Here is a 24,933-nt window from a genome sequence, read left to right on the forward strand (position 1 = left end):
TTCTTTCATATTCTTCAATCTTCTGACCAACTAGCTGACATATTTACTAAACCATTTGAAAGTGATGCATATTTACACCTCTAATCTAACTTAAGCAAGAAGTGTAAATAGATGTCAGTCAACTCAACACACATCAAAACAAACATATTAATTAGGGGTGGTAAAACGAATCGTGGTCAGATTCGTTTAATGTCCAAATTCCTTTTATACTTATACTTATATATAGAAAGTAAATAATATGAATAAATAAATAACACTTTGTATCAATTTATTTCTTTATTCTATAAAAATATTAGTATGTGGATATATTTTTGCAAAAAAATCAAAATCAAAATTTATTATACAATAAAATTAATTAAATAAAATTTTATTTTAATTTTTATATGTATATAAATAATATGAAATATTCAAAAAGATCAATTGACTTAAAAAATATTTATCATTAGAAAGTAATAATTAGACACCCCATAATTTTTCAACACATTTTATAACACGTTATATTATCTTTATCGTTATTTCTCTCTCTATGTTCTTCTTATCCCATCGCATCTATTACACCACTTTTTGTATATCTTTTTCTCTGAAATGAAATGCACCTAGATAGGATATCCACAAAACAAGTCTCTATTATTTTGTTGAATAGAAAACAAAACGTTAAACAAGTGTTTATATCAAAGAAAGAAAACAACGTACGTTATATCTCCTTTGCATTTTGTATATATCTTATATGACTACTAGTAGTAGTTACTAGTTAGTAATAACTAATTCAAATCTCCTGCAACCTCTGCTGAGATACCAAAAACAGCCATGATTGCCGCTGGAGCTTGTTTCTCCTCGCTTTTCCGCCGCAAGCAGCCGTTTCAGGCCTTGAAACTTAAGTCAGGCAGTATACGGAGCATAACCTCTGCTCGGTTTGCCATGTCAATCAACAGTGTTGGAGCAATGGAGGAGAAGCAGAGACTGAGCGGTTGGAAGGAATACTTGGAGCAAGCGAAAGAGGTGATAAAAGCAGACGGTGGACCTCCGCGGTGGTTTTCGCCGTTAGACTGCGGTTTGCCGTTGGAGAATTCTATTAAATAATACATAATGTATATTAGTTTAGGCCCATTAGGTCCATTAGGCCCATTAGGTCCATTAGGTCTTCAGTGCAGAGTCCATATATATTTGTAATACTCTGCTAATGTTCGTATTATGAAATACACATTGATAATTTCAAATTACTTTTTAGCCGCGCAAGTTCATCTTCAACAATGGTCAATTCACCATTGTAATATGGTATCAGAAGACTAAAACCTTTTTCATCATCTTCCTTCTCTGTCTACACCATCATCATACTCATCTTCTCATGGCGTCTGACAGCGAGGAAGAACCCACCACACCCATTAAAACTCTTCATTCTTCAAAGAAAGACCCAATCGATCCATCTCTAAACCCTAGAAATCCATACTATCTGCATCCCGGTGAAAATCCCGGCGCCACCATTGTCGCACCACCGTTAGACGACAACAACTACTACAACTGGAGCAAATCAATGCGCCGTGCCCTCACCTCCAAGAACAAACTCGCCTTCATCAATGGCAATCTTCCTAAACCAGCATCATCTGACCCTAATTTCGAGCTATGGGATCGCGCAAACAGCATGGTAATTTCTTGGCTCAATCGTACTCTTTCTCCACATATTGCTCAAAGCACTATTTGTTTCGATTCGGCATACGATCTCTGGGAAGATTTGCGAGAAAGATTCACCAAAGGTAATCACTTCCGCTTCTCCGATCTTCTTCGTGATATCCATTCCATTCAACAGGGCGACAGATCTTTATCCACATACTTCACTGATCTAAAGATCCTATGGGATGAATTAGAAGACCTGCGCCCTACGCCTTCTTGTACATGTTCTACACCCTGCACCTGCGATCTATCACAAGCTGTGCGAAAATTCAAACACATGGAGTACGTTACTTGTTTCTTGAAAGGTTTAAATGATAATTACCAAAACATTCGAACTCAGATCTTGCTTCTCGATCCCTTACCTAGCATAAGTCGTGTTTACTCCCTCATTGTTCAACAACAAATCGTCCCTGCTGCAAATCCCAGTCCTCTCATTCTATATGCTAACCAAAAGGAAAATTCACGCAACAAAGGCAAACCAAATACCAAAACCTCTATGATATGTACCAATTGCACTAAAACAAATCATACTATCGAGAACTGTTACTTTAAGCATGGATTTCCCCCTGGATATCGCAGCAAGAACTCCAAAAACACCTCTGAAACCAAAGCTTCAACAGCTTCGGATAAAGAACATGTCCTCTCAAAAGAAGACTACCAACATCTCATGATGCTGCTTCAACAATCGCGCAAAAATCAGACACCAGATCCACAGGACAATGATAAATCCTCCAATCATGACACAGGAGTGATCTCAGGTATGTTTTCAGGTAATCCCTTTCATCAAAACTCTACATGGATTCTGGATTCTGGTGCTTCACACCACGTTTGTCCTCATATTACCTGCTTCTCTGACATTGATGCTATCAAACCTATCAAAATTTTTCTCCCAAATGGTATATACCTAACTGCTCATTATTCTGGAACTGTTATACTTGAGGCTTCATTAAGTTTACACAATGTCATATATTTACCTGCATTCAAATTTAGCTTAATTTCAATTTCTAAACTATGTCAAAACAATCAATATAGCATCTCTTTCTCACACAATTCCTGCTTTATTCAGGATGTGTATACCAGACAAATGATTGGCCATGTGACTCAACATAACAACCTATATCTGCTGCACACACAACCTATCCATCATTTTTCTGTTTTGAATAGCTGCAATTCTTCTACTAGTTATAATCACTCAAACACTAATGATTCCCTATGGCATTGTCGCCTAGGTCATCCTTCTAATGAGGTCCTACACACAATGTCCCAAAATTTTACTACTATTACACATTGTAAAGTCTCTGCTTGTAACACATGCCATTTATCAAAGCAATGCAAACTCCCTTTTCCCACTAGTAAATCTGTTTCCTTAAAATGTTTTGATTTAGTCCATATGGACATATGGGGACCTATATCTACTGCTTCTATGGATGGATTTCAATACTTCTTAACTGTTGTAGATGACTTTTCTAAGTATACATGGATATTTTTAATGCTTCACAAATCTGAAACTAGAACACATATTAAGAACTTCATTGCATACTGTGAAACTCAATTCTCTTGCAGGATTAAAATCATTAGAAGTGACAATGGGGCAGAATTTCTCATGCCTTCATACTATGCCTCTTTAGGTATTGTTCATCAAAGGAGTTGTGTTGAAACACCTCAACAAAACTCCACTGTTGAAAGAAAGCATCGCCACTTACTTAATGTTACTAGATCTTTATTATTTCATGCCCATTTACCCAAAATTTTCTGGTCTTTTGCATTATGTCATGCTGTTTTTTTAATAAATAGATTATGTAGTCCCACCATTGATAACCACACACCCTATGAGCTGCTTTTTAAAACTGCCCCTACTTATGATACACTTAAAACCTTTGGATGTTTGACTTATGCCACTACTCTTGCAAAACAGAGAGATAAACTAGATCCTAGAAGTATCAAATGCATCTTCTTAGGTTTTACCTTAGGCATAAAAGGATACCTCCTTTTTAACCTCACCAACAGATCCCTTTTCACCAGTAGGAATTGTATTTTTTATGAGAATATCTACCCTTATACACCTTCTCCTCTACCTCAAACCAATGAAATTCCTATCACAGATACCTCCAACCACCCATTTATATTTGACATACCAAACAGCCCACATAACAATATTCCTACACAATCCAACCAAACACCTATCCAACACCATAACCCTCACAACAGCCCCACCATCACTACTCCACACTCCATACAACAAACAGATTTAGCAAACCAAAACAATCCCCCTTCTCCTAACCCCTATGATACTGATCCCTCACCCATTAATGTCCAACATAGACAATCTACTAGATTAAAGACAGCACCTGCATACCTTAAGGATTTCATTTGCCATCATTCATACAAATGCATTCCTCATGACATATCAAATTATATATGCTATCAAAATATTTCTCCTGACCATCATTCATACATATCATCCATAACTGCCATTACTGATCCTAAAAACTATAAACAAGCCTCAACAGACCCACTTTGGGTTACTGCTATGCAAACAGAACTTCAGGCTTTAATTGACAATCAGACTTGGATTTTGACAACTCTTCCAAATGGTAAGAAAGCCATCGGATGCAAGTGGGTTTATAAAACCAAATTCAAATCTGATGGTACTATAGAACGACACAAGGCTCGATTAGTAGCACAAGGCTTTAACCAAACACAAGGTATTGACTTCTTTGAAACCTTTTCACCTGTAGCAAAACTTACATCTGTCAGGTTAATTCTTGCCCTTGCCTCTTCTATGAATTTACATTTACACCAATTAGACGTTTATAACGCTTTTCTTCATGGAGATTTAGATGAAGATGTTTATATGACTCCTCCTAAAGGTCTAAAAACATCTCATCCAAATCAAGTTTGTAAACTATTGAAATCTCTATATGGATTGAAACAATCCAGTAGAAAGTGGTTTGAGAAGCTATCCAACATTCTTATAACTCACAAATACAAACAATGCTCCTCCGATCATTCTTTATTTATACAACACACTGATCAACATTTTACTTGTGTTTTGATATACGTTGATGACCTTCTTATTGCAGGAAACAATTTGCACCACATCAACCAAACCAAAGCTCTCCTGCATCAACACTTCCGTATCAAAGATTTGGGCACTTTGAAGTACTTCTTAGGCCTGGAAATTGCACGCAACGCCTCCGGCATCAACATATGTCAACGCAAATACACCTTGGATTTACTAAACAACACAGGTTTACTTGGATGCAAGCCTGCCAAAACACCTATGGCACGAGATACTCGCCTCCAATCAACCGATGGTACTCCATTAGCTGATGCAACAAAATTCCGAAGACTAGTTGGCCAACTCATATACTTGCTCAACACACGACCGGATATTTCATATGCAGTACAACAGCTGAGCCAACATATGCAACAACCAACTGACACACACTATAACGCTGCACTACGAGTTCTTCACTACCTGAAGAATTCTCCTGGTCAAGGCATTTTCTTCCCCAGCAAAACACCACTGCAACTTAAGGCTTTCTCCGACTCAGACTGGGCTACCTGTCCAGAAACGCGAAGATCTATTACCGGATTCTGCATATACCTTGGTGACTCTCTTATCTCTTGGAAATCCAAGAAACAACCCACAATATCCAGAAGTTCTACTGAAGCTGAATATAGATCTATGGCGTCTGCTGTTTGTGAACTCCAATGGTTAACAAACATTCTACATGAACTCGGTATCTCATTCAAACAACCAGCATTGTTGTACTGCGACAATGCGTCTGCGCGTCACATTGCAACAAACTCCTCCTTCCATGAAAGAACCAAACACATCGAATTAGATTGCCACCTTGTCCGAGAAAAACTACAACAACACTTGTTCCATCTTCTACCCGTGACTTCCTCTCAACAAGTTGCTGACGTTTTCACGAAACCTTTGGACACTAAACCATTTTACTGTAACATCCGTAAGCTTGGCATTCATTCCATATACCCCCAAGCTTATGGGGGGGTATTAAATAATACATAATGTATATTAGTTTAGGCCCATTAGGTCCATTAGGCCCATTAGGTCCATTAGGTCTTCAGTGCAGAGTCCATATATATTTGTAATACTCTGCTAATGTTCGTATTATGAAATACACATTGATAATTTCAAATTACTTTTTAGCCGCGCAAGTTCATCTTCAACAATGGTCAATTCACCATTGTAATAAATTCTCCGCTGATGCTGTTCTTGCCAGGTCAGTCATTGTTTTGTTATTAATTAGTTGCTGAAAAACTTCTAAACCAATACATAAATCCAACGTAGATTCAAGCATCATAGAACGACAAAATCCAATGAAGATTTTTATGAAAAAGAAATTTACAGAAGATAGTAAATTCTTGTTTTATTTTACAGTAGTTATATTTTAGAAGTGGCGCCACCATTCGATAAAACGTTTCTGTATCAAACGAATCTATCAATTCCACATTTATTTGACACCTAATTATTTTATTTCTTCTTTTGACAAAACATAAGTTTTTTATTCCTTTATCTATTAATAGTAGATAGATGATAAGTCGACAAAACAATAAATAGACCAATTTTTTTTAATTGAACAAACTAAAAATTTGAAAATAAAGTATGGCGAGATTAAAATCGTACCAAAGTATCGGGAGAAAATACACTTGGGTCGAAAATACCTTAATCTGCAAGTCTAAAGACGTTGGTTCAACATAGGTCAAATTGATTTTTTTTTAACAAAATGTTAAATTGATTTTAAAAGTGTATAATTGAATATTTGTATTGATATAAAATATTACAGTATATTAATATTTTATTAATAAGTTTTAAATATTCTACTAACAACAATAATTTGAATAAACCATCAATTTTGGGCCCGTTTATTTTGGCTTTTTTTAAAAATGATTTTTATAGTGTTACTAAATTTTGCGAAAAATTTTTTTACAAAGAAACTTTTTATAAAAGCTTGAAATGAAAAATCTGTTTGAATAGTTATTCTTAAAATGTGATTTTAGGTATTTCATCTATTTATGGGGAAAAATTTTGGATATCAAAATTTTAAAAAATCACTTAATTTTGAAGCTATTTCAAATAGATTTTCATAAAAATCATTTTTGAAATACAATTTTTTGAAAAAAAATTATGATTTTGACTAAGTTTTGGTCTTCAATTATGTATGTTTATGTTATAGGATGTCAAATTAAGTGTTTCATTTTAGAAAAAACGAATATAAAAAAACTTGTAATATTTTGAAAAACGGTTTTAGAAAATCTATTTTCAAAAATACAAAGAAAAAATCCATTTTTTTAAAGCTGAAACAAACTGGCCCTTTATGCGACAACTAACATATAAAATATATTTAATACACGTATAAATTTAAATGAATTATTTGTAAAATAATAATATCATATAAACTCAATTGTATTAAATAATTATATAAAAATAAAAAAATAAAAACCCATAAAATAAAAAAATAAAATTAAAAAAAAAGTTTCTTTTGTATTTATCTCTCAAATAAAGACAATTATAGTAAAATAGACACATGTCCCGATGGTGATGTGTTAATTTGTCATAGATAAATCAATTTCATGAACTCCCTCAATTTTCCTTTCACTATAAATTATTTATACTCAAAAAAGAGTATTTGACTAATCAAGTCATGTTTACCTTTTTAATTCTCATCTTCATTACAACATATCATGTCTTAATTTTAACAATCTACTATATATTTAACTCTTTCTAAAATTGACATGTGACATTCATTTTTCAACCTTCATTAATTAAATTACAATTAAATATTACATTCACTCGTTCTCTCTGGATTAAAATTTCAAATTTCTCTCACATTTCTTTTTCCCACTCATTCTCACTTTTATTTTAATTTTTTCTCTATTTATTTACCATCACTAAAAATACTAATAATCTATTTTTTTATTTTAATAAAATTAACCGTTTTATTTTATCTCACAGATTACTATCAACACAATATTTATTTTATTTTAATCAACCACTGCCTTAATTTGAAAAACAATCTTTATTTCTAAATATTAATTTTTTTTTCTCCATCTCACAACTACTTTTTTCTTCCTTTTTGTATAACTATTTAATATAATTAAATTCATATGATTATTATTCATTTTACAATTAAGTCAATCATTTTAAGTTTTACATATGTATCTAAATACAATTTATATGGTACCAAATAATTTATTTTAACTCACGAATCATTCAGTATACTGTCTATTTTATTTTAATCAACAATTTATCTTGATTTGAAAGATAGAATCCTTATTTTAAAATCTCAAACTTTTTATTTTAGGGGTCACTATCAGCAGAATACGTATTTTATTTTAATAAACAATTAGTTTATTTTAAAAGATAAAAATCTTATTTTTAAATATTAAATACTCAATTTTCTTTCATCTCACGAATCATTTTTTTCTCTTTGTATTTTAATACAATTGATTTTATATAATTATTGTTCATTTAAAATTAACTAAAAAAATATTTGTTCATCCACATGGATAAATTTATTTAATATGATATAAATTTTATTTAGATATACATATAAATTTGAAATGAATTATTTAATTATAAAGTTAATAATGATAATATAAATTCAATTGTATCAAACAATTATACAAAAAATAAAAAAAGTTTGTAAAATGGAGAAAGAAAAAAAATAAAATCTTGAAAATTGAAAATAAAAATTTTCTGTTTCTAATAAAGGCAATTGTTAATTAAATAAAATAGGTACTTTGCTGATAGTGACCCGTGAAAAAAAAGAAATTTTAGCAATTGAAAAATAAGAATTTTGTGTCTCCAAATAAAGACAATTGTTGATCTTATCCCGTGAGAAAAAAAATGACGTTTAAAAATAAGAATCTCGTGTGTCAAATAAAGACAATTTTGATTAAAATATAATATGTATTTTATTGATAAAGTCCTATGAGAAAAAGAGAAAAATTGACATTTGAAAATAATAATTGTGTCCTAAATAAAACTAATTGTTAATTAAAATAAAATAGGTATTTTGTTGATAGTGACCCGTGAAAAAAAAAAGGAAGTTTGACATTTGCAAATAAAAATCCTGTGTGTTAAATAAAGACAATTGTTAATTAAAATAAAATAGATACTTTATTGATAGTGACTTGTGAGGAAAAAGGAAGAAATTTGATATTTAATAATAAAAAATTTGTATCTCAAATAATAAAAATTATTAATTAAAAATATTTATTTTTCGGATAGGGATTCTCTAACTTTGCCTTCTCTACCTTTGGTGACTTTTAGCAATTTTTTGAAGAAAAAAGTGAGAAAAAAAAAAGAAGAAAAGGGAGGGGAATATGATGAGAGAGAGTATGTAATAGGAGAGAGACAGAAGAAAAGTTAGAGGGAAGTTTCCTCCTTAAAGTTAGAGGATCTCAATTAGTATTTTTTTATATAGTGATCTGTGAAATAGAAAGTTAGTTGTGTGTAGCTATTTAAAATAGATTAATAAATAATTTTTATAATAATAAATAAATAAAATTGATTAAATTTATCGTAAAAACAAAACTAAATGTCATCATTATATATATATATATATATATATATATATATATATATATATTTATACACTAATAAATATTTAATATGATAATCATATACTCTAATTATACATTTTAATATATTCAAAATAATTAAGAGAAAATAAAATAATTAGGTATAAAAGATAAAATAATGAAACAAAAAGAGAAAGAAATATAAAAGAAAAATGAATGTAATTTGAAAGAATAATGAAATGGTGAGTGAAAGAGAGGGAAGTGGAATAAAAAGTTAAATTTGAAAAGTGTCAAATAAGAACTTGACACTTGGTAGCATTTGGTTGAAGTAGAGTGAATTAATTGAAGACTTATATTTTTACTATTTTAATATTTTGTAAGTGTAAAAAATCTTAAAGTAAAGGGCATTATTGGTAGTTTGGTGGTATTTAATTTTAATAGATAGGTAGTTGATTGATAGCTTATTTCAAATTTAGATATGTATTTAAATATAATTTATATCGTATCAAATAATGGTGGTTTGGTGCTAGTTAATTTTGATAAATAGATAATTGATTGATAGTTGATAGTTGAAGCCAATATACAATTAGTAGTTAAGAGCATCTCTAATGGTAGTTTTGAGAGGTTTATGAAAGCTTAATTTTATTTTTCAAATGTAATCTATATTATTATAATACTTTAAAAATTAAAAAATAATGCACTTTCGTTTATTATTCTATACAAAAATATAATTTTAAAAAATATTACAGTTTTCTCTATAATTTTAAAAAAAATTATAGTTTTCTCTATTTTTTTCTTTAGATTTTATTTGAGAGTTTGAAAAGGAAGGGAGGTGAAAGTTTTGAAAAAAAGAGAAGATAGAATGGAAAGAATTGAAAAATTTTGGAAAGGAGAATTTTGAAGAAATTATTTCTACATAATACAAAATCCTCGGGGAACTCAAAATTATTTTAGAAAAATTGCATAAATTTTTCAAATATATATTTGTGTTGTTCAAAAAATACAAGTGTCCATGTTACCGTCGCAACGACAGGGACACTCAAAAGTCAGTAGGTGTATGACAAATTATGGTGGTTAGGACTTATCCACGACGGTGAGAAGTCCTGTAAAACAAAATTAAAAATACTTTTGTCTTATAGCTGTGAGATTTTCGATTGAACTCTATTATCTCGACAAGGATAACTTCTTGTTTGACATAGGTTAAGCATGTTGTCGAAATTTGTTCACATGCTAATGTCGAAGTCCTGCATGATGTAGTCGAAATGTATTCTAGCATGCAATAGTCGATAATTCTAGGCTTCTTAGCATGTCAAATTAGGCCTGTTTGTTTAGCTCATTCATTTAAGTTAGTTTGTAGCTTAACTTAGCTTAGTAGTCTATAAATTGACTAGTTCTCTTAGGTTGTTGGGAGAAGTTAGTTGTATTTATTCACTTGTAATCTTTGAATCCTTATTGAGTAAGTGAATAGTAAAATAATTATAACCAATCTTGAAATTTTTCTTCTTCTTCTGTCTCTTTAGTGAAAACCTAATAAATGTGTTTGTTCAAGAAACTCAATATTTCTTATAGTTTTGGTTTGTTCTTGACGGCACTCCGTTACAACAAACTAGTACGGTGAGCATGGAAAAGAAGATGTCGTCAATGAAATATGAGATTGAGAAATTTACCGGTGTGAATAACTTTGGTTTGTGGCGCTTGAAGATGCAAGCCTTTCTTGTTCAAAAAGGTTTGTTAGAAGAATTGAAAGGATCAGAGATGATGGATGTTGCTTTATCGGAGAAGGAGATAACGATGATGGTAGAGAAAACCCACATCGCCATCGTATTGAGCCTTGTTGATAAGGTTCTCCGACAGGTTTCGAAGGAGAAGACGACGACGGGTGTGTGGAAGAAACTCGAAAGGTCGTACATGACCAAATCGTTGGTCATTCACCTCTATCTGAAGCAAGCTCTATATTTATTCAAGATGAGTGAAGACAAAGTCTTGACTGAGCAGTTGGATATGTTCAAAAAATTGCTTCTTGATCTTGAAAATATCGATGTCAAGATTATTGGTGAAGATTAAGCATTGTTGTTGTTGTTGTGTGCTTTACCATGTTCTCATGCTCATTTCAAAGAAACTCTATTGTATTAAAGATATTCCTTAACCTTTGAAAATTTTAATCCACCTTGTACTCAAAGTACTTGAACAAGAGGAAGGAGCATAAACCATCGTTTGTTGGTGAAGGTTTGTCTGTTAAGGGGAAATTCTTGAAAACAAATGGTAAGTTTGAAAAGAAGAAGGGTAAAGGTCAGCAGAAATATTATGATGGTGATACTTTTACAATTTGGAGTTATCACTGTAAGAAAGAGGGTCACACACAAAAAAGGCGTGCCCTGATCAACAGTGGTTGTAACGACAATGGTAATGCAACCATTGTGCAACATGATTTTGAATCATCTGATGTTCTTGTAGTTTTAAGTAGCAATTCTTGCAAGGAATGGTTCATGGATTCATATTGAACTTGGCACATGACACCAAACAAAGATGTGTTTGAGGAATGTTGTGATCAAGATGGTGGATTAGTGCTGCTAGGAAACAATAAAGCTTTCAAAATTGCAGGAATTAGATTTGTAAGATTCAAGCTCCATGATGAGTCAATACACCTATTGACCAATGTTACATATGTACCTAATTTAAAGAGAAGTTTGATTTATCTTGGTGAATTTGACAAGAAAATATATGTTTTCAAAGGAGAGCAAGGTATCCTAAGGGTAATAAGGGGTCGAAGGAAGTCTTGAGAGGCATAAAAAGTAAAGGCTTGTATATCCTTGAGGATGAGGTTGTGAATGGTTCAACAGATGTGGTGTCCACAAAACCTGTGTCGAAGAATGAGCTATGGCACAAGAGACTTAGCCACGTCAATAAAAGGGGCCTGGTCAAATTGTCAAAACAAAATCTGCTATGTGGTGACAAGGTCGAAAAGCTGGAGTTTTATGAACCTTATGTATCTGGTAAATCCTGTTGGGTGAAGTTTAACAAAGGTAAACAAAGAACACATGGATCCCTTGATTATATTCATGCTGATCTTTGGGGGCTTGTAAGGTGTCCTTCACACTCAGGTGCAAGGTATTTTCTATACATAGTTGATGATTATTCCAGAAAGTTATGGGCATTCATTCAAAAAGCTAAGGATGAAACTTTTGAAAATTTGAGAAGTTGGAAGACTCTGGTTGAAAAATAAATCGAAAGGAAGGTTAAGAGGTTGAGGACCTACAATAGTCTTGAATTTTTCAATGAGGTGTTTGATAGCTACTATGTTGTATTTGGTATTGCAAGACACATAACTACTGCAGGTACTACCCAACAAAATGGTTTAGCAGAAAGGTTTAGTCGGGCCGTTTTAAAAAGAGTTAGATGCATGTTAGTTAGTGTTGGATTGAAGAAGATGTTTTAGGCTGAAGCTATTTTGTCAAAAGCATATCTGATAAATAGATTTCCCTCGACTGCCTTGAGGATGAAGACACATGAACAAGGCTGGTCGGTACATCCACCTGATCTCGAGAGACTTAGATTACTTTGTTGTGTAGGCTATGCTCACATTAGGAAAGACAAGGTCGAACCTAGAGCTCTGAGATGTATGTTCATGGGGTAACTTGAAGGAGTCAAAAATTATAGGTTGTGGTGCCTAGAGACGGTTATAAGAGGTGTATCACCGGGAAGTAGTTTTCAACGAATCAGAAATGGTATTAAAAAAACTGATGATGTAGGTCAAATTGCAAAAATCTATGGAGAAGAGCTGGAACAGGAAGAGATTCTTGTTGAGGTGGAACATAGTGATGCTGAATTACACAACCTAGATGAAGTCGAAGAAGAAACCCAAGTTGATGATGAAGAAACTGAGGAAACAGTTGATGACTACCTGTTGGCAAGAGACAGGTCGAGAGTAATCATTGAGCCACCTTAGAAACTTGGTTATGCATATCTCTTAGCCTTTGCCTTAATCTCTGCATGTGAGGTCCTTGATGAAGAACTTATAGACTTCAAGGAAGCTGTGAGGAGTTGAAATAAGACTGAATGGCTGAAATCCATGGATGATGAGATAAAATCTCTCCATGATAATAATACTTGGGAGCTGATCAAGAAACTTCCAGGGCCAGGTTAGTCAACTATCAGTGGATTTTCAAGGTTAAGGAAGGAATTGAATGAGTGATGTCGAAGAGATACAAGGAAATATTGGTTGCTAGGGGGTTCACTCAGAAATAAGGAGTAGACTTCAATGATGTGTTCTCACCTATTATGAAGCACATATCCATTCGAATGCTGCTTGCCATGGTGGGAAAGTTCGACCTAGAGTTGAAATAGATGGATGTGAAGAATGCTTTCTTGTATGGTGATCTAGATGAAATAATCCTGATGAGGCAACTTGAAGGGTATGCAGAAAAGGGAAAGCAATATTATGTGTGCAAGCTAAATAAATCTTTATATGAACAGAAACAATTTTCTCGATAATGGAATAGGAGATTCGGCAAGTTCATGGCACACATAGGTTTCATTAGGATTCAGTTTGACCACTGTGTTTACTTCAGATTTTGACCTGGAAATTCACTTGTTATTTTGTTGCTTTATGTGGATGACATCCTTATAGCAAACAACTATGTCAAGGAAATATATAAGGTGAAGGTTGAACTCGATAAGGAGTTCGACATGAAGGATCTGGGAGCTGTTTCTAGAATTCTTGGGATTGACATCCGGAGAGATAGAAAGCAGTTGAGATTATGCTTATCTCAAGAGACATACTTGAAAATATTCTCGACAAGTTTGGTATATCGAATTCAAAGCTTGTTGTAACACCGACTAATCCTCAACTCAAGCTGAGTACGACTCAAAGTCCTTGTACTGAAGTCGAAAGAGCCTATATGAATAACATTCCATATGCTTGTATAGTAAGTTCTTTGATGTATGCTATGGTATGTACAAGGCCAGACATAATGTATGGAGTGGACCTTGTAAGCAGATATATGGAAAATCTTAGAAAGGCATACTAGAAAGCATTGGAGTGGATTCTAAGGTACATAAATGAGTATTTGAGCATAGTACTAATTTATGGTGGAGCATGTGGTGATGATAGTAAAGTAGAAATCAAAGGATATGTCGACTTTGATTATGCGGGTTGTATGGATTCTAGAAAATCTATTTTTGGATATGTGTTCACTATGTTTGGCACAACAATTAATTGGAAAGCGACACTTTAGAAGGTTGTTGCCTTATCAACCATTGAAGCAGAATATATTTCCCTTAGTGAAGCTGTGAAAGAAGCATTATGGCTTGAAGGTTTTGTTAAGGAGCTGAAACTTCAAGATCGAGTTATCATTGTTGAATGTGATAGTCAAAATGACATACATCTGTCAAAGAATCCAGTCTATCATGAGCAAACCAAACACGTCGATGTGAGGCAGTATTTCGTCAAAGAAATCATCGAGCCTGGAGAAGTGCTGAAGGTTTCGATTGAAGATAATGTTGCTGATATGATCACTAAGACACTGCCAAGTAGCAAGTTTTTTTTATTGTATGTAGTTGATAAAGCTGCACGATGAAAGCTAGTTTGTTTCCCTTATGTTATAAAGTTTGTTCCCAGGTGGGGATTTGTGAGATTTTGGATCGAACACTCGTTTCTTGACAGTGATAGCTTCTTAGTTCGATAGAGTTTAAGTAGGTTGTCGAAATTTGTTTCCATGTTGATGTCGAAGTCTTGCATGATGTAGTCAAAATGTGTTCTAGCATGCAGAAGTCGATAATGCTAGGTTTGTTAGCATGTCGAATTGGGCTTGTTTGTTTAGCCCAATTGTTTTAGTTAGCTTGTTTCTTAAGTTATCTTAGTAGTATATAAATAGACTAGTTCTCTTAAGTTGTTGAGAGAGGTTAGTTGTTGTTGTTGTTCGCATTAATATTTGTTGTTGTTATTCACTTGTAGTCTTTGTACCCTTATTGAGTAAGTGAATAATAAAACATCTATAACCAATCATGAATTTCTTCTTCTTCTTTTTCTTCGTCTCCCTTCTCTTTCTCTTTAGTGAAAACCTAATAAAGATTCTTGTGTTTCTTCAAGAAACTCAATCTTTTTCATAGTTTTGGTTTGTTCTTAATGGCACTCCGTTACAATAATGACGAAGCAAATTTTTAAAATCTTTCTAACCAGGGGGCAGTTTGTTAAAGATAACAGCAACTTGAAATTATTCATATAGGGGCATACCTTCAGTAATGATTTTGTGAGCAATCTTCTGAAGTTGGTGGCATTGAGCTTCCACTGAATTTTTTTATCTACCATTTGATACTTTAGGTAGGGGCTAAGAACATACTTCTTTGTTCCAGCTTCTTCAGTATCATATTTCTTCTTCAAAGTTTCCAAAACATGTTTTGCGGTTTTGCAGTTACAATAATAATCATAAAGATCATCAATGAGTCCATTTAGAATGTGATAATCATTTTATTTCTATATGGAGATTTCTTTCCTGAGCTATAAATCGCTCACATCAGATTCAGTTTCAGCAAAATTATCAGTTCCATCTGAATCCACATATTTTCTTATTGTTAGTTTGTTCGGTTAATCCAAAATCAAAATATTGACAACCTTTTTCAGGGTTAGAAAAGTGCATCTTTTGTTGCCAGCATTTGAAACAACTTTCCTCAAATTTGAACGGTTTGTTAGAGACAACAACTGTAGAATTACCAATAATTTCTTTGATAACCATGACAGTTTTAGAAATGTCATAAAATTGTTGTTTTACAATTTCGAAAAATTCCCACTAAAGAAATTACTAGGTCGAGTTGCAGACTAGGTCGCTCTCATAATGACGTTTGGCTGTATTACCAAAAATTATACAAAACAATCACTCTACCACGACGCTTCTAGGATAATACAACTCAATTATATACTATACGAATACTATTTGTACAATAACTAATTGATCTAAAATTACACTCTCATTTGAATAAATGGTATAAATATGTTTCGACAATTCAAAAAACGCAGAGTTATGAGAGCAAGGAAGAAAAAAATTTAATAGTAGTTTTTAATGTGTTTTGAAATAAAACAAATAATTTGTGTATAAGGTAAGAAGTTAACCAAAATATATCTAATTTAAACAATATTTTCAATTAACACGTTTCTTTTTTTCCAACAACACGATATTTAAGGAACTTTTCCAAATTCATCTCTTTAATAAAATATTAACATATTCTTACTGAATTTTTTGAGAAAATATTATAAAATAACTCTCTCATCTTTATTTTCTGCCGGTAAGTAATTCTTGAAAGATAAGTATTTGATTATCGAGAAATTCTTGCATGGACACGACCCTAAATCTATTTCTTAGGCACAACCAATAAGAAGAGAGCAATTTTTTAAATTTATTTTAATTTTAATTTTATTTTTAATTGAATTGATGAGGTGGTTGAAATTATGAAGGAGAGAGAAAACTCTTAATTTATTTTTTAATTAATTAAAATTTTGTGATTGGTTGTCCAATTTCTTAAATTCAATAACAGTACGTCTCTAGAGTGTAGTGTGCTTTTGGTGATGTACATTACACGACTAAGTTTAATTGTAAAAATATATCCCCAAATTTTACAACATTTAGACTTTCAGCACTCTCTCTTTCTCTCATCTTCCCTTTCACTTCATATACTTGATGAGATCACGCAGAGATCAGAGAATTGGATTGAGGTTTCCCTGGTGGCAGAATTGCCGCCACCTTCTTGCGGCAACTATCGGAATGTGAGATGAGAGCGTCTTACTTCGCACAATGCTTTCAGCTCCACCATTCCTGTAACCTCATTTGCAATTACATTGCTAGTTCTATATCTTGGTTGTGCACCATACAGTTTATTTCACCACAATATTTATTCATCTAATCTAATTCCATATGTATCAAACAACTACCTTATAATTAGTTTACAGGAATTGATGGCGTGGGTTTGGGACTTGTTTCGCATCATCGCAAACTCGGAAGGTTATTTAATTTCTGGTGCTTGCATATTCCAGTTGCCGATCGAACACCATTTACAGGTTCTTTTTCCTTCTACTGCTCATCTTCAATTCTCTAATTAACAATATACATTATGTTTATTTTTTAGTACTGTATTCCATCATTATTTATTTTCCTGTTGCAGACCTTGTGAAGTTAGTTGAGACAACTGTTAAGTTAGAGTATCAACGTTCACCAAATAGGCCCATTTATCTCGTCGGAGAATCTCTAGGAGCCTGCCTTGCGCTGGCTGTTGCCGCTCGTAACCGTGATGTTGATATTGTACTAATTTTGGCAAACCCAGGTAACTTTTTAGCTTTTAGTGATGTATATAAGATTTAATAGCTTTCCTTTTACGTACTAATTTTGGAAAAACCAAGTAACATTTTGTAATTTGGATCATGTTGGTGTTAGTTAGCACTAATAGCATACTTCTCATGCTTCCCCAACAATGAAAATTTGGTGTGAACTTATGGAGTTGTTAATGACAAGTCTGATAATTAGCGCAGCCAAGCTTTAGCCTGGACTAAGATGTCTATTTTTTTTTTTGTGTAAGCAATATGGAATTAATACGAGAACAAAGGGTTCTCAAAACCTGATTAGTGTAAGCAATATGGAACTAAGATGTCTATTATTGCCTATGAATAAGCTGGAGATTAGTGTTTTCCAAGTGATGCCATTTATTGGAAATGGTTCATTGAAAATGCGTTTCATAGCTAGAACTTTTGAGTGAAAATTGTTGAATATTATCCAGGTTGATTTTGATGTAACAGCAAATCTGTAAAGAATCATAAAGTACCTGATCATCTGACCATGACCTTCCTATTTGGCAGCTACTTCTTTCAGTAGGTCCCAGGTGCAACTTCTAACACCATTGTTGGATGCTTTGCCTGCCTCACTCTCTCCTGCTCTGCCTAACATTCTCAGTTTGAGTGCAGGTTTGCTCATTTTTCTTTGCTGTTTTTAATATGTACTATTTTCTCAACATCCATGTCAGGCGCCTTTAGTCCAATTTTGATCTTCATAGCTCCTAACCATATAAATGTTTGATGCCTTTGCTCTTCTTGTCTTCGATTCTTTTTTTCATTTTCCGCTAAAATTTAATTTATTTATGTTTTCTAGTTAATTAAATTAACAAATACTTAACTTCGTCTATGTCACTAGGAACTTGTGCTAAATTTTCACTTCAATATCTTACAAACCTAGTTTTTTTGGTGAAGTTCAAATTTCACAGTGGAGAACTTGTATTCCGTCTTTATCTTTTACCAAAGAAAATGATATTTTTCTCCATTTATGCCATCAACTTTTTTCTTAACTTTAGGCGACATTCTGAGGACGGTGTTCGATAACACTGTGAAAGGACTACCACTACTAAATGCAGCAAGAGAGCCACTAGGCAATTTTACTACATTTGCATCATCTCTTCCTGTAAGGTTCTATTATTGTTTTTAATTAACAAATTAAATAAAAACAATTTCAATTAGAAGAGGAGTGTGTGACTTTTTCTTTATGTTTGGAATATTTGAAGCATGTTGTGTGAGTAATAATGAGTTAATGCCATTGACAGTGCTTAAAGGATAATTCAGAATAAATATTAAGTGGAACATGCTGGACTTTGGAAGACCATGGTTGCACATCACTGCAATTTCTTTGATATGGCTAGTTGTTGCTCATTTGAGCTTTCACTTCATTTACTTTCAATATTGAAAATCTATTGTTGATTGAATTATCAGGTTCTTACAGACATTTTACCAAAAGAAACATTTTTGTGGAAACTAAAGATGCTTAAGTCTGCTTCAGCATATGCTGATTCACGCCTATATGCTATCAAAGCTCAGACTTTGATACTTTGCAGGTTCATCTCCTTGTGACTGTATATCTTACATTGGTCATCATATTAAATCATATGTTCTATCACATAGCAGAATTGTGATAGAACCAACTGGTATATTATAACAGAAAATGGGGAAGAATCCCCTTTCATTACAAACAATGGCACCACTTCGAGGGTTTGCCAATCTCCCAATGCCAAAGAGGCCCCATTCCTCTTTATTAATAGGCAGCATGCCTTATTTAACCTAACTACCCCTCATCAGAACTATTAGCTATCCATTAACTAACTAACCGACTATTAACTAACAAATTACTACTTCTTAACTAACAATAACAGACCTATCAAAATGCTATTGCAAAATAAATTGATAAAAAGAGTGTTTTGTGTGAACAACCAATTTATGAAAATTTATTACTTCTAAACCTTTTAATTCATATACATACCATGATTTCCTTTTCATAAACATATCACACTTTCCTTTTTCAGTGTATGACTCTTTCTGCAAAATGAAACTGAGTTATTTCATTTGTTCTTTTAGTGGAAAGGACCAGTTACTACCTAGCCAACAGGAAGGTGAAAGACTACGTCAGTTACTGCCTAACTGTGAACTCCGTAAATTTGATGACAGTGGCCATTTCCTATTCTTGGTATTCTTTTCTCCTTTTTTTTTTCCTGCTGGCATGCTTCTCGTTAAGTTTCCATCCAGAAATGCATCGTGATCTTATTTGTCTGATACAGATGATATCAAACCAGTAGGAAGTTAACTGACCCTAGCTTTGGGGCCTTTGCAGGAAGGCAGCCTTGACCTAGTAACTATAATCAAGGGAACTTCTTACTACCGGCGTGGCAAGTATCATGACTATGCTTCGGATTTCATACCGCCTACACGAGATGAGGCCAATAAAATAATAGAATCATACAGGTAAAACTTACTGAATATATTTGACTATTTAAGCTATTAACACAAAGCAAGAGAATTCATATTAAATAAGCATAGAAGAGTGCAGGGAAAGCTTAACCTGCAGCTACCATGATGAGTTGTTTGATATTGATGTCTTGATGACATTGTATGCCTGTCAATTCGTATTTGTTTATTCTTGTTCATTGAATTGATTTGTAATGAACTAATAGCATTTAACACTTTTCTATTATAATGCTTCCAGTTTGTTTAACTTCATCACTAGCTCTGTAATGCTTTCAACTTTGGAGAATGGAAAGATTGTAAAGGGCCTTGCTGGAATTCCTTCCAAGGGGCCTGTTTTGTTAGTTGGGAACCACATGCTGCTAGCATTGGACAAAGTTTCCTTGTTATCTCGAATTTATACTGAGCAAGACATCATTGTTCGAGGAATGGCACATCCCTTAATGTTTAGGAGACAGAAAAGGGGAAGATTGCCAGAAGTATCTTCTTTTGACTGGTTAAGAGTTATGGGTATTTTTCCTGTAACAGCAACTAACCTTTTCAAGCTTTTTTCTTCCAAGTCACATGTCATATTATTTCCTGGAGGAATTCGCGAGGCTTTTCATAGGAAGGTAAATCTATTAAGTTGGCTCTTTATTTTGAGTTTAATCTTTCTCATGGAATCCAGATTCGGTCACTTGACTCTTTCTAAAGTCTCTGACTTGTTCTTCTTGGACAGTGATAATAAACTCTCACACTAGAGTCACCTATAACTATGCCTAATACACCACAAGGATTATTCTCATGTAATCGGAGTATTTATGATCTAAAATATACTAGTATTATTAATCTCTCCATCATTTTGTGATAATTATCAGGGTGAAGAATACAAGTTATTCTGGCCTGAACAATCTGAGTTTGTCAGGATGGCTGCCAGATTTGGAGCCAAAATCGTACCTTTTGGTTCTGTTGGAGAAGATGATCTTGGTCAAGTAAGTTTCAGTATTTAATCAGCCAATGGTTTTCCTTTACAAAGTAATTATTTTTCTCAAAATGCTGGCATTGAAGGCAAATCATTACCAATGTTCTTGTGAATGTTTTGAACCTAGATTTGAATATCACAATTCACAATCGCATATCACATTGTTCTTTTCAGGTTGTGGTTGATTACGATGACTTGGTAAAGATTCCTTACTTCAGGTCTGAAATAGAAAGCCTTACAAATGAGGCTGTGCAGTTGAGGTACCTAACTTTGCTTCTTATTGATTTATACTGACTAACTATAACATTATGTATATACTTTTATTTTTTCGTTCTTTTCCCTCTTTTATACATATGATATATACATATGCATTATTTTTTTTCCATCTTATTTATTGTTAAACTAGGGCTGGTGTTGGTGGTGAGGTGGAAAATCAACAAGTGTATCTGCCTGGAGTTTTGCCAAAAGTTCCGGGCCGGTTCTACTATTATTTTGGAAAACCAATTGAAACCGAAGGTATGCCCAATGCATATTTCTCAACATGGAATAAACTAAAATGTGGTGGTAAAATTTGAGATATTGTTTGACAGGAAGGAAACAGGAACTTAAGGACAAGGAGAAATCTCAAGAATTATATTTTGAAGTGAAAACCGAGGTAGAGAGATGTATTGCTTATTTGAAGGAAAAACGAGAAAGTGATCCCTATAGAAGTATATTGACTCGGTCATTATACCAAGCTACACACGGTCCTGCATCTGACATTCCAACTTTTGAAATTTGATTGTTCCACAGAGAAAATGGTAAGTTCTAATTTATCCATAAAATTTAGATTTAGGTTAGAGGGGCAAACAATGTAAACTGTGAATAGTTTCAGGAATTGCTTTCTTGCCAGAAGGCATGATAGCTCATAGAAGGTTGAACAATTGTGCTAATCTCCCTATAGTTTAAATAAAAAAGAAGCAAATGAATAAATTACATGATTGGGATAGGAACATACTCAAGTTGCATGTAAATTTGTAAATTTTTATTCTAGGATTATGGCATCTTGAACCATGTACGAGGTATCAATGTATCATTCTCTACCATAGTGAAACTATATGTCTATAGTCTATATTCATACACCAGAAGTGTTTGGATTTCATTCTAAGGCTTTCTATGGTTGGTTTTTAGTTTGGATGATTGTTTGCGTTGATAAGTCTGATACTTATGAACCTTTGGTTTGTGTTTATGCCATTTTCTCCAACTCAGATCAACTTTTGAGTTGAGATATATATATTTTTAATTCATAAGCTAAGGTTCCGTTTGCTTTATAAAACTGTTGTCTTATTTTTTAAAACAGAAATGATAGTTTTACACTGCGGATGACACTTACACAGTATACCTATTCAGTTTTGGTTTTTCAGAATTTTAATAATTATATACAGTAGGGATGACACACTAACACATGCTTAGCTATGTTGTATTTCTATATGGTGTAGATGTAAAATGATAAATTTTTGGTGTAAAGATAGCACCCTCTTTTTAAAATAAATCTTCAAATAGTCGGTAGAAAAACCAAATGATCAAATTATAACAACGTCAATCATCATTAAGACAAATTCAACATACAAGACAACACCAAAGAAAAATATATCTTCAAAGAGCAGGTAGTTGAAGCACTTATCTGTACGGGTGTTCAACACAATTCACAATTCGTTCTGGTACGTGGTACGAATTCGGGTTCGCGGTACGCAACTCTAAAAAAATTTAAGAGAATTTCTTCACCCACCTCCCAACCTTCGTGGCCACCTCCGGTGAATTTACCACAATACCCCTTGTTTCGGAAGTTCATTTCCGAAACGGTACTTTTTTTTGGAAAAAAGGTGTTTTCGGAAATGAACTTTCGAAAACGTGTTTTTTTTAATATTAAATATTGATTTCGGAGATGCATCTCCGAAATAAAGTCACTTTTCAGAAAATGTGGTGTTTCGGAAGTTCATCTCCGAGCGCACCCCCCTTGGAGGAATTCGGAAATGAACTTCCGAAAATAGGTCTGGACAGAAGAAAATGAACAATTCGCTTTATTTAATCGGGTGAAAATTACAACGATAATATTACATAAAATTAAAGTTACATATTGTTAAACACGGGTAGGTGGGGATGAGAGAGTGGTGGGGAGAAAAAAAGGCTTCCAAATTTCAAAAGGTTTATTTATTATTTTAATAAAAATACGTACAACTGAAAGTAACAAATGACGGAGGAGGTGTAACCGGAGCCGAAACATATGACGGAGGAGGTGGATGTCCGGAGGAAGAAGACCCGGAGGTACGTCCACCGCGAGACAAAGGAGCCAATCAATGTAAGTTATAATTTATCATTATCATCAGGGGACGTCATTACAAAAAATTGGAAAAAAAAATCTTATTATTTTTAATCTTGATTTTTTAGAAATGACCTCCCCAGATGATAATCATAAACTATAGCTTACATTGATTGGCTACTTTGTCTCGTGGTGGACGTATCTCCAGTTCTACTTCCTCCAGACATCCACCTCATCCGTCATATGTTCCGACCCCGATTACCACTTCCAAAAACTAACATGATAAATCCAATACAAATACACTGTGCGATACAATCCGAAATCAGAACAAAACAAAACAAAAACATGTTATTCTGCCCGACGAGCGTTACAAAATACACATCAAACAAAAAAAACACGTTATTCTTCCCGACGAGCGAACTCCTCCGAATGAAGATAATTATACCAATCCTCATCCCACTCAGTCTCAGAACCATCAGCGTTGATCACGACTCTCACGCCTGAAGACTGAGCTTGAGCATCCGGGCCCCGGGCCCCCTGGGAACGAGAAGTAGAGCCGGTCGAAACCTTCTTCTTCTCCTTCACCTCCTTCACCTCCTTCACCTCTTTCACCTCTTTCTTTGAAGAATCCTTTCTTCCCTTAGCGCCCTCTCTAGAAGACATGTTCCTGTAAACAATTGAAATCGATTAATATGCGCAAAATAAAAAACAAAAAAATTTGAACTTCTGATATATTTCGGAAGTTCATTTCCGAAAACTAGGATGGAGGTGTTTTCGGAAATGAACTTCCGAAACACCCCTGCGATGCAATTTCCTGCAACTTCCATGGCAGACCCCTAAGTCAACCTTCAAACCAAATCAAAATGCTTGTAAACAACCTAAATACTACTAACAACCTAGCCATATATCATTTATGCAATTAAAAACCTAAATAACATGCATTTGAATAATAGATCTAAAAATTTCAAAACTTACAAAGTGTTAGGATTGAGGGCTTTTGAATGTTGTTTTGCAGTGTGATTGGAGCCTTGATGCAGCTTTGGAATTCTGTTTGCACAAATTTTCGCCTCTGCCACTTTTTGTTTTGATTTAGGGTAAATGATTGGGGGAGGGGGAGTGTTTTGATAAATCTGCAGAAATCGCAGTATTTCGGAAGTGAACTTCCGAAATAATTGTTTCGGAAATGAACTTCCGAAGTAAGTCAATTTTTTTAAAAAAACACGCTTTCGGAAATGAACTTCCGAAGCAGGGGTAGTTTTGGTTTTTCGCAGGAGGTGACCACCCATAGGGAGGTGGGTAAAGAAATTTTCAAATTAAATACGTGAAGGGTATACATAGTCGGTACGTTTATTTGGGTTCGTGGTACGTTTATTTGGGTTTGTGGGTTCGTAGATGCATTTCCGGAAACACGCATTTTTTTTAACGTTGTTTTGTTCTGTAGATGCATCTACGGAAGTATTCCGTATGTGGATCTACGGAAAGGTTTGGTGTTATAGCTCACGCCAGACCTTTCCCCTCCTTCGTTCTCTTCATTTCAAACTCAAATACAAACACAAACTCTCCTCATACTCTCTCAACTTCAAATCTCTTTCATGTTCAACTTCAAATCTCTTTCAAGTTCTACCTCAAATCTCTTGTCAACATCAACTTCAAACAAGGTTTAACAACATCAACATCGACTTTAAT

At 33.6% G+C, this 24,933-nt stretch overlaps 1 protein-coding gene across 1 annotated transcript; it reads left to right on the forward strand.

Moving 5' to 3' along the window:
• The first annotated feature begins 542 nt into the window (after window positions 1–542).
• LOC131626983 (phytyl ester synthase 1, chloroplastic-like) lies at window positions 543–22,754 on the forward strand. Its single transcript, XM_058897818.1, has 14 exons — window positions 543–1,064; window positions 5,893–5,921; window positions 17,165–17,272; window positions 17,377–17,535; window positions 18,065–18,169; window positions 18,553–18,659; window positions 18,965–19,086; window positions 19,604–19,712; window positions 19,857–19,987; window positions 20,229–20,598; window positions 20,845–20,958; window positions 21,123–21,208; window positions 21,355–21,464; window positions 21,539–22,754. The coding sequence occupies exons 1-14, from the start codon at window positions 808–810 to the stop codon at window positions 21,727–21,729; spliced, it is 1,998 nt and encodes a 665-aa protein (XP_058753801.1). The 5' UTR covers window positions 543–807; the 3' UTR covers window positions 21,730–22,754.
• Window positions 22,755–24,933: the final 2,179 nt, after the last annotated feature.

This window comes from Vicia villosa, unplaced genomic scaffold (assembly GCF_029867415.1).
Source record: "Vicia villosa cultivar HV-30 ecotype Madison, WI unplaced genomic scaffold, Vvil1.0 ctg.000339F_1_1, whole genome shotgun sequence".
NCBI lineage: Eukaryota > Viridiplantae > Streptophyta > Magnoliopsida > Fabales > Fabaceae > Vicia > Vicia villosa.